Source organism: Hippocampus guttulatus, chromosome 1 (genome assembly GCF_054856545.1).
Source record: "Hippocampus guttulatus isolate MCC_2025c chromosome 1, RoL_Hgut_1.0, whole genome shotgun sequence".
NCBI classification, from domain to species: domain Eukaryota; kingdom Metazoa; phylum Chordata; class Actinopteri; order Syngnathiformes; family Syngnathidae; genus Hippocampus; species Hippocampus guttulatus.
This window is the reverse complement of record NC_141261.1, coordinates 25,025,787-25,036,964: the sequence shown is the minus strand read 5'-3', so window position 1 is coordinate 25,036,964 and position 11,178 is coordinate 25,025,787. Positions and strand designations below refer to the sequence as shown.

General features: G+C 42.6%; 1 protein-coding gene across 4 annotated transcripts; it reads left to right on the top strand.

The window, feature by feature from the left end:
• Nucleotides 1-2,655: 2,655 nt before the first annotated feature.
• znf740b (zinc finger protein 740b) lies at nucleotides 2,656-9,740 on the top strand. 4 transcript variants are annotated; one of them, XM_086122222.1, is made up of 7 exons: nucleotides 2,665-2,753; nucleotides 4,525-4,696; nucleotides 4,860-5,084; nucleotides 5,501-5,623; nucleotides 5,735-5,864; nucleotides 6,261-6,379; nucleotides 8,209-9,740. In XM_086122222.1, the coding sequence occupies exons 2-7, from the start codon at nucleotides 4,652-4,654 to the stop codon at nucleotides 8,380-8,382; spliced, it is 816 nt and encodes a 271-aa protein (XP_085978348.1). In that variant the 5' UTR covers nucleotides 2,665-2,753; nucleotides 4,525-4,651; the 3' UTR covers nucleotides 8,383-9,740. The 4 variants fall into 4 exon arrangements, with proteins under 4 accessions (XP_085978366.1, XP_085978348.1, XP_085978357.1 ...); XM_086122231.1 differs by lacking the exon at nucleotides 2,665-2,753 and adding an exon at nucleotides 2,985-3,187; XM_086122240.1 differs by lacking the exon at nucleotides 4,525-4,696 and having other exon boundaries at nucleotides 2,656-2,753.
• The last annotated feature ends 1,438 nt before the right edge of the window (nucleotides 9,741-11,178 follow it).

The following is an 11,178-nucleotide window of genomic DNA, read 5'->3' as shown; positions in this document are numbered from 1 at the left end:
GCCGATAACATTGCTCCAGCTTACTGTATGTACATGTTGAATGATAATCGATGTGCATCCTGCAGTACCAAAAAGATAATAGCGGCTCTCATGGTATTACGCAGAGTGAAAACTCATTTTCAAGCACTTTCGGACTCCTCTGCATCTTCTTCACACGGCCATCTGGTTGCAGGCACCTGATGCTCTCCGAGTTCTGAATGTGTTCATCCTCCTGTGTCACTCTGCACTGCTCTCTACCGCTGTCCTCTGTACGTAAACATTCACACAGAGAGCCATATACATAGAATTATCAATTTCCTAGGTGTAGAGGCCTGTCGAATTAGGACAGAAACACCCAGAAGGAAATTAATGTGTAGTGTCACTTGTCAGCATGAGAAATGTGGCCTGCAAAAATGTAAATACCAGTTCAATTATGCTCCATCTGCTGCATAATAAATCAAGTGCGCTATGCACACTAAAATTCGCAACACAATACGGCTGTTTGAATGTAGAAGAAAAATAAGTGGGCCTACTGCCCTGTACCGCACCTTCACCTGGAAGGAAATGTAACAAGAATAAAAATGGTAGCCTAATATTCTTTCCACCCACTGCAGGCTGAGAAAATTGATTTATTCCGACTGTTAATACACACATTGACTCACTGTGTGCGGATGAAATGGGTTCTGGGGGATTTTTATTCCCAACAAAGCAAATATCTAGCCAAGAATTAGGTATTGATTTGTCATTTCCCGGAGCTGAACCAAGTAAACAGTCACTCTAATTGTTTTCAGGGGATAATGTTTTTGTTGTAGGTTCACCAAAACGTTAGACGTAATTACAACCATTAACCGACACATTAATAGTCGCAGTAGCTAATAATCATTTGTATTTATGCACGTCTTTCAAAGTCGTTCAGGTCAAACCGTTTGTGTGTGTGTGTGTGTGTGTGTGTGTGTGTGTGTGTGTGTGTGTGTGTGTGTGTGTGTGTGTGTGTGTCTGTGTGTGTGTGTGTGTGTGTGAGTGTCCGTGTGTGTGGGTGTGTGTGTCTGTGTGTGTGCGCGCGCGTGTCCTCTTTTCAGTAGTAAGGCCTGTATTAACTGTTTCAAGGAGAATATATTTGTTTCCACTTCTCAGCCAGGTACGTACCATCAACATCGGTTTTCAGAGATTCTCTCCGCCCCCTTTGCCATCATTTTGGATTTCTTCAATGGATTGCTGCTGCTAGATATGGTGAATGGCAGTGCGTAGCAGTTCGTGGGACTTATCGACACACATTACGTACGGGTGTGCAAATGTCCGCACGTTTGATAAATATGGATTTTCTTGTTGTTATGCAAACTGTAACTTTCAGTGGTACGAGCGAATGTACGACCTGTTCTACGCACTCTTTTCACAAATGAGTGCCCTGGTCCTGATCGTGGAAGGGGGATTTCCTCGACCTGTGGTCCCTTCTCAGGTTTTCCCCAATACTGTATAGTTTTATAATTTTACCTTGCCCCCTTTTGATCAGTTTCGATCAAGGCATGACGTTAATATTTGTCCATCGTGGACCTGTGAAGCATTTTAAACTCTTTTGTGATTAATAGGGATAAGTACATTTGACTTAACTTGAACATTAAGTGATGCTTGGCACTGTTGCTGTTGTGGTTGTTCAAATTTATAAGTGCTGTTATGAAATGAGTAACAAAATAAATGCTTCAACAAATACAGTTGCTGTATGAATTAATGTCACCTGAGCAAAACAGCATTTTTTTAAAATCAGGAGTGTCCCGTTCATTTAAGATAAATAAAATAAATTCATGATACGTAAACCCAAATAAATAAACACAAAAAATGTTTCATTACAAAACGATACATACATACAGGTTGGTAGCTCGATATAGTACAGTATATGTGTCAGTTTATTAACAGCCACTAGATGTCATCAAAACACTGACAGACAGACAGACAGTCATACATTACAAGACAGTACAGTATAGCTACAATATATTGTTGTCCAGTAGTTTACTCATCCACCCTCTGTATATAAGCACACACTATGACCGTAAGAAAAAAATTCACCTTTACACAATTAATTGTGATCTTGAAATATAGCTCGTCGAAAGTGGAACGTTTGAATATCTGTCTATTCTGACTAGTCAGTTTAAAGTTTTATGGTTGCAGTACTATAATTGGAGTTAAATTTTTTGGTCAAAGACAAAGGTTTTTTTTAAATTAATGCGCTGTTATTGACGTGTAATTTCATGAATGCCAAGCACTGTTTGAGCGTATACCGTACTGCATGTGTAAATGTAGGGGAGAAAATATGATACTAAATGGTCATTTCTGTGTTATTCAAATAGTAAAGCTATTAGTTCTTTTTGTTTGTTTGTTTTGTTGGTTGGCTGGTTTGTTTGTTTGTCCAAAATAAAACGTCTTTACCTCTTGTAACCCCATGTCTATACTTTTTGTGACATTTTACACAGTTTAGTTTGGCAGTGGGCTGTGATTACATTCCAATTTAAAATACTGTATGTGCCTCGTCTTAATAAATGTTGTAAAACACTGACTTTCCAGAGCGTCTTATTTCAGCCTGAACATTGACGTCATTAGTCCCTTCCGAATATGGCCGCATATACCGGTCACTCAGAGGCGATCACGTGGCTACGACTGTAACCAATGAGAAAACTTCCTCGGGGAACACTTCCGGTAGCGTTTCCTGTCAGTGTTTGTAAACTGAGAAAAAATTGGAAGTGCGTCAAGTAATAATCCACAAAACTGTGAAAAATTAAAAGGTAAGTAATCGCTCCAGGAGCACAGTTTCGCCGTCTATGGACAATCGTTAGGTTAGTGGGCTACTTTCGGGTGTGTGAAGGTTGCAGCGGAGCCCGCAGTCATATTTTGTGTTGCTCTGTGAGCCCGCACGCCCTGCCTGCCTGCTGTGCCTTGTGTGTTCCTTGCGTGTGCCTTGTGCCTGGCTCTTGTTGTGTCGTCTGGGGTGGGGGAGGGTGGGGGTCTCCGTCCTGAAAGAGCCCCCCCCTCCCCCTCCCCCAAACAGAACAACTAGCTAGCAAGCTAACTATTCGCCTTTTCGGGTTCATTCGGGTCGGACTTCGTCTTTTGGCGTCACACTTTTAGTAGTCGCCCTTAAAACCAGAAACGACGACCCACACGCGTCCGTTTTGATAGAGTTCCGCCGGGGCAATTTTTAACCCCAACCTGTTCTGTGGTAAGTTGCTAGCTAGCAAACTTGCATAGTTGTAAATGTGTGATGTTTGCTTCAGCAAAATCGATGATTCTTGCAAATGAAAGGCCAGAGCATAACCAAGGCAAAGGGACTTGAATTGTTACAGTATTCGGAGGACTTTTGGGAGATAATTTATCATTTGCTAATAATAGAACACTGAAGCGTGGTTACACCAGTGATTCCCATCCAGTGTGCCGTGGCACAGGAGTGTGCGGTGAGAGCTCTCACGGCGTGCCGCGGGAACTTCTCAAATTTCACTTAAATGACGAGAACATTATTTACTACTAACAAATAATGTAGATTTGTCCATTTATCCATCCCAGCAATGAAGAAATAAATGATCTTCTATTAGATGACAAAAAGTATGAAATTGACATATGTATCCTCTTTTTGTGACAATTTGGTTTGGTGGTGTGCCGTTCGATTTTTCGAATTTAAAAAATGTGCCTTGGCTCAATAAAGGTTGGGAATCACAGGTTTACACAATATGGAATCAAACTAGTTCGGATTAAAACGCAAACTGTGTTCGGCACATTAGAGCCACGTGCAGTAGTTTGTCCAAAGTCTAGGGCTGCCATAAATGATCATTTTGCTCATCAACTAATCACCAACAATAATTGTGATTTGTCGACTGATTGGACCATTGATCTGCTAATCACACCAACAAGCAGCTGCTCTTATAATAACCATCAATAGTCAGCTTGAATTCTTGAAGGTTATGTACAAATGAATCATCAAGACAATTAAGATAATAGTGCATCCAACTTTGATTAAACTTTGCAACTAGTGCCTGCATTCCTGTCATGTTTATTATTGAGGTCATGTCTTAAGTTGAAGGCGCTACGGTGGCCTTAAAAATGTTTTGCCGTAATTGTTTAGTGTATTTTAAAATTGAATCAAAACTGTATACTTTGCAGAGTTGCACAAATACAGTGAAACTATTTATAATTACAAGAAGAAATACCTGTAAATATTTTTTCGCTCGTCTTGGGCACCAAGCCTTTTTTTTTTTAATGTAGAAGGTAGTGAAATCAGAGTAGTAAATTAGGAAAATGCACTGCGCCAAAGAAAATTCAACTAAACAGTTGTCTTGAGTTTAAATGTAGTTTTTAATTTCGCCTTTATCCAAAATGTTTTCTGCACTAGTATGCACTCAAACCATTGGGGGCTTTGTTGCCTGATAAGCTGCACATTTCAGTGTGAGACCTCACCTCAATTTCATCGCTGTTGTGCGTGCTGAATTGATGAACTTGCAAATACGAAAAAGAAAGCTCCTGATTGAAGCACACAGCTTTATTTTGTCATGCCTCTACTTTCAGGCTTTGGCCTCCGTGAGCATTTGGGTGTGTGCCATCTCTTCTGTTAGTCCTCACCCTGACTGAGGTCAACTCTGCCCCCTCTCACACCCCCTCCCCACCCATCACACACAAAATCAAAAGCACGGCGATGACACACCATTCAAACAACTCTATTCGAGATCATATGAAATGGGTTAGTGCAAGTCTCTTCCTGTGCAGAATCAAAACCATTTCCAGTTGTGTCCTTAGACAGAGGACTGTCATTTTCGTTTCTTACTTCAGCCCCTTTAGCACTCTTTCACAGTCCCTACAAGAAGTCCCACAACCTGCTCTGATGCTGTTGTTTGTGTTGCCAGGCTGGCTTGCTGGGCTGCGAGGCGGTGCTGTCCAGCATGGCCCTGATGCAAGCCAACAACATTCCAGGTCAAAAGAAGATGATGTCATCCATGGGTCACGGGCACCGGGCAACTTCTGAGGGTCACCAAAGCCACTCGCACCACAGCCACAGCCACCACGGACACCAAAGTCACCACGCGCAAGCCAACGTGGGCCATATGTCGACAGGGAGCTGTCCACCACTGGTGAGTGAAGCCATTCACCAGTGATATGATTTCATTTGATTGTACTCCAAAAAAAAAAATTAGGAGATCAAAGTACAAGTAAGAATCAACATTTTCTTTTTGCTCACCCCAATGTTTTTCCCACCCTTTCTTACTACAGACAGAATCCAGTATTTTAAATATTTAGTTGATGAGAATGCTGTAGATGAGGGAGGCATTCTTTCTTGGTCGGTTGGTTCCCAAAGTGGGTTGCACAACCATTTGGGGCAGGCTGCAGACAAGTAGTAAAATCGTGTACACAACTCAATCGTGTTGACAGAAGTTGTCTTACAACTCTTGTATAGGCTCTTACTCGATGGTCCGGGTGTACCTAATGTTGTGGCTAGTGCGATGCCCTTGCGGTCAACCCTAATTTGTACATTTATTTTCTCTCCCAGCTGATCCAAAAGGATGGGGATTACCATACCTCCAGAATATTGGATGGGAAGAACATGCATAGCAGCCAGAGTGTGCACAAGAAAAAGCACAAAAAATCTGTGAAAGTCAAGGAGGAAGTGCGGGTATGTTTGAGCTTCTGGAGCGTGCACATTAATGCACAATAATATGGCACGATATGAATAATCCATGACTGGGGACGGAAAAAAACATTCTCATTTTGTCATCCTCGGTAGCCTTTATTGCAGCAGCTCGACATGGATGATGACAGTTCTCTAAAAGTACAGAAGAACTTCATCTGTGACCACTGCTACGGAGCTTTCCGGAGCAGCTACCACCTCAAGCGACACATACTGACACACACGGGTGAGGAGCGACAAACTGCATCACCCTCCATTAAAAAAAAAAAAGTTTGCATCTTCACATATCCTTAAACTGTTCCCTACCAGTTGGCAGCACAGGATTATGCCCAATGACTTGATAGGATGAAGATTCGTTCTTTGCAGGGGATCAAGAATATATAGTATTATATGTCTGCACCGTTTGTGTTCAAATATCTGTTGCTTAAAGTTGATCTGCTGTTGCTGACTGTGGGTTTTCAGTAAGCCCACTGGAGTTCGATGAAAACGTCACAAAAACCCAAATCGGCAACAAAGTCTTCTGTTTTCAAGTGGTGGCATACTGTATACAGTGCATTATGTTTACTGTGTGGCCAGTCGTGGCAAATGCCCACAAGTAATTGTGTGTTGTGGATGTCGCTAGGGGAAAAGCCTTACGCCTGTGACAGCTGCGACATGCGCTTCATTCAGCGCTACCACCTGGACCGACACAAGAGGGTGCACAGCGGCGAGAAGCCCTACCAGTGCGATCGTTGCAATCAGGTTAGTCAGACTCTCCTCCAGCCACAACGTTCGCTGACAAACCCGCACAACAATACAAGAACTGGATGAAAGGTGATCAATCTGTAAAATTAAGAATGATCAGTTTTACTCAAAACTATGCGAAAGGTCTTCATAAAAACTTCAAAATGTTACTGTGGCTGTCGTTTGAAGACGAATCAAACTGCACTGCATAGCTGCAACTTTGACCACAGGTGGTTAGCCAAAATGCTAATTTAGAATATTTATTCTCATGAAATTATTCTTATTTATTCCCAATTATTGTGTTCATCTTGTCTTTTGTTTTTGCGGAGGGGATAGTTCTCAGAAAACTTGGTCCAGGAGTGGGACATAAGCCCAAAACGAAACTTGTGCAAAACCACTTCCAAATGAACAATGCTTTCCAATCAAACCTTCCTGCAGTGTGCTACGAATAAATCAAGAGAATTCACACTTGCTTTGCAGGAGGTTGTCGAATGTCATCATCTACTCGGTTGGTATATGGACCCCAAACATTGAACACTCAAGTACCGCCTTTTTTTTTTTTTTAATTAATTAGTTTAACACTTGAACGGCTTCACTGCCTTTATACGAAGATATTCCGTTGAAAAAGTGTCAAATAAATGATTTGTACAAAATGACCTCTGAGTGGGGACCAGATGGGAACAATGGCCGTCATGCGCGACTTTGGAGGCACAGCGGACACCACCAACTGAGCAGCACTTGTATCGCAAATTACAACATTTCTGCTGCTGTTTGACCCGCTTGTGAAATCCTGCTCAAAAATATGATTTAAAAAAAAAAACATTAAAACAGCGCGTGCACCCAGACACCGCGCTCGGCATGAAGAGTACTCGGTTGTCGTGGAATAAACAGATTTTTAAACATGTTCATGTATTTTCAAGTGAAACGATTGGCCTTCCAATTCTAGTGTATAAGCGCAAGCATAAGGTTGAGTTGAGATGTAAATCCTTGTGGAATCAAAATATAACCGACTGACAGCTGATGTATTATCACATTTTGGATAACTTGGAATTGTGTTGTATTTACATTCTGCCGGTGTATAAGTAGGAACTGTTTTTTGAGAGTGATGCATATTCAGGGTATAAAGGGCTCGTAATTACATGGGACTCTTGGCATATCACGAACAGGAAGTCGGCAGGACGGCTATTTTTCACTGCTCAAACCACATTCACACACAAATGCTAGCATAAATCTCAGACAGGTTGTTTATCTCCGCAGTTGATATACAGTGTTAGAAACCATCAAACCTGGTGATAGATTGTAAAGAGAAGAAAACATCGACTCAAACTGGGTCACCATTCACAGCCCTCTCAGGACCATGTTTTTTCGAGATTTAAAAAGAAAAAATGCTATGTCCAATCAGATTTTAAGATCCTCGTGCTGCCATGTCAGTCCAATTGTGCCCTGGGCCTCCGCAATCATTCGTGCTGGACCTTGTAACTTTATTGGAACTGAGTCTTGAAACAATCCCATTTCAAAGTTGTCCTCACAAGGCCACAGTGCTGACCCTTAATGATGTCAGCACATTTCCGTCAGCTGATTGCTTTGTCAGAGAGCAAAAGTGGCACTTCTGTAGCGACGTGCATACATTAAGATTTGTAACAATCTGTCTCAGCTTGATCTATGTGAAATACATATGTCATGTTATTGGATAAATGCTTATTCTGAAGTGTTCCAGAGGATGAGCGTGGCACTGTTGCCTGCTGTTTGCGTGTCGGGCGGATGGTTTCCATGTGACCAATATTTGGTAAGATGTGAAAAAGTACCCAAGCTTAACTAACAGTCATCTTTCTCGACTCGGCCCGCAGACCTTCTCACGGACAGACCGGCTGCTGAGGCACCGGCGCTTGTGTACAGCCGGCATCAACAAAGACGACAGCCAGCGTTGTGATAGTCGCTCATCGGCATACTCGCAGGGCACATCTGGCCACACTGCTTCCTGGAGCCCCTTACACCCCTCCAACAGCCGCCTGACTGTCTGACCCCACCCACCTAAGACCACAAAGACCTTTTGGACAGTCGGTGACTCAATAACTTTGAGCCACGACATCAGCGAAATCTGAACACAACCTAGCTAACACAACCAGATTACGCTAGTTCGGTCATGGATTTTTATACCTTTTTATCTTCTTCTCTTAGTTGTTGAGATCAGAGAGTAAAAGACGACTTGGCGTCTTGTCAACGGGGCGCTCTCTCCTAACATCATGATGGCAATAAATGGATGACATGCTCTCACGTCTCATCACACTGAAGACTTTTGGTGTTTTTGACAGTCCTGGCTGCAGATGGTTACGCAGCACATCTTTTGATTGTCCTGCTGAGCCCACAAATCAAGCCCCGCTTCTCCATTTGGACCTTCGGCTAGGTCAAGAGCGGCACGGCTTGTTGTGTAACTGTCTCCGTCAAGCAAGACTGCGTGACCTTGCTTTAGTAATTAGCAACTCATATAATGTAGGTTTTGTGATGTCAGTGAAAATCAATGTACATATAGATATGTACATTTAAAGGAATTGTTACAATAAGCCACATTAAAATGACACAATTGCAATGGCAAAACTAAGACTCATATCACATCAAAATATGCATTTGGACCTCTGCTGTGTTTCTACTTCTCTGCCCCCCCCCCCCCCCCACACACACACAAATCATTGTAACTTCACAAATGAACCTCTTCTTCGAGATCTAGTTCAGTTTGTCAATCTGTCTGTTCAGTTTTTGGCATTCATTCATCCTTTCCAGACATTTTGTAGGAAGTAGGCCAGTTGAGCTGTTTCGTTGTAGTTCTAGTCCGAGACAAATAAGCGCTCCACCTCTGGCTCAACATGATTGAATGTGAAAACACTGTGCCATGTCCTTTAATCTCTAGTTTCTTAAAACAGTTTAGCATCTTCGCTGAAGATGACGTGTAAGTAGTGGTTTTTTTTTAAGACATAAAACTTTTTTTCCCCTCATTCAGTTTGCTGTAGTTGCGTTGCTTTGATAGTTAGACTACATGAAAGGGGCCGGGATGAGTGAATGACATTGCCCTCTGCTCATTAAGTTAATAGAAATATTTTTTCATTGTATTCTAAGTAGAAAAGTGATGTGTGGGACCTACATTCCCCCAAATCTCAATATTTACAAAGTAGTCTGTTTTCCAGTGTGATTTGAAGGTGGATCACCCTGTCATTTGGAAATCTAATTCAGAAGCAGCCACCTCATACTCTCCTGTACGTTACCATGATTGTTTTTGTCTGCATTTATATAGGTGTAAACGCCACCCTTATTAGTCATTTCGTTATTAGGCATTCGGGTGAAATGATGTATATTTTACAGTTGATTAAACAGCATTGTGCATGAAGTTTGAGAGCCCTAAATCTCAATAAAACAATTCGTTTTGTAATAAGTGCATGCTATATTCACTTGTTTAATCGTACATATTCACCTTTCAAAAAAATATTCACTGGCACATGATTTGAGAGTGAAATTTGTTAATGGTTGTGGATGTGCACTGAGTGGCTCAGTTGCCCCTCAGTGAATGTGAGCGAAAATGTTTGTCTCCATGGATTTTTGCATAGTTTTACAATTATTTGTAAAATTTTTGTTGCTATTCACTAACGCTGGCTGACCTTGCACAACACACAAACTGCTCATACACAATTCTTGATTAGTTTCAACGCCTAAATGTCCTACAGTGTACAGTAACGGAAGAGGAAAGGTCACAATGAAGATGCAGCAAAGCAATGCCAGTTTTTGCCACATGAGGGCAGTGTCGCTTTATGTGTGGAGAAAAGCCGGGTCTCGAGTGACGTCACAAGAGCAGACATGGTCCTGCAGCAGTGTGATTGCTCACTTCACATTTTAGAGTTGAGAACATTTCAAGGAGATGGAATCAGGAAGACTGAATTTGCAAAACCCACTCCACAGTTGACATCTGCTTCCTCAAAGGGAAGGAAAGCCTGCTTTCATCGCTCCATCCTTCTCAGCGCAGGGGTCATAGCCTTTAGCACCTTCGTCTTGCTATTGACCAGTTCTTTGATTAAAGCATGAGCTTTGGCTGCATGAGATCAGCCCGAAGGCTGCTGGGAGTGTGCTTGTCCCCTCCGCCCCCTCATGGGAGACATCTCCCTCCGCCGTCTGTTTTACAGCACCCGCAGGGCCCCGGCACTTAACAATGGACCTCTTTAAGTGAGGGAGATGGGGAGGAGATCAGGAAGGGGCTTATAACACTCCATCTTCCAACACAAAGTGCAGAAATTATCCAGGTTGGAAATCATCTCCGCGAGACAGAGCGCTCATGGAGTCGGCCCAGAGCTAAAATGTACGAGTGCTGCCTTGTGTGCAGGCTGGAGGAAACTGATAGCTGGCTCTCTACCTGCTCACCTCACCTCGCCTGTCAAAGGCGGGGGGCGAAATGGGCCCTTCAAAGAGAAATTCCACCCTGGGAGAGTAAATCTTAGCTGAGTGCAGACAGTGAGGCTCTGACCATGTGTGTGTGTGTATCTCAGAGGTTCACAAAAAGAAAATCTCAGAAATATTTGAACGCCCCTCCACTACCACCGATTGTCGGACAAACATGCAAACGGATGAGTGAAAGCATGGCAGTCCGAACTGGGACTATCTGCGTTGCCCAAGGTGTGGGCCAACCTTTTCACGGTGAGCTTTGATTAATTACAGAATTATGTGGCTGGAGCAAACATCCATCAGGCCTGTGACAGCTCCCTCACTGGCTTAATTAGGGATGATATTTAAGATCGTGGCCGACATTCTGCTTATTCAGTCAAATTTCAATCACCCTC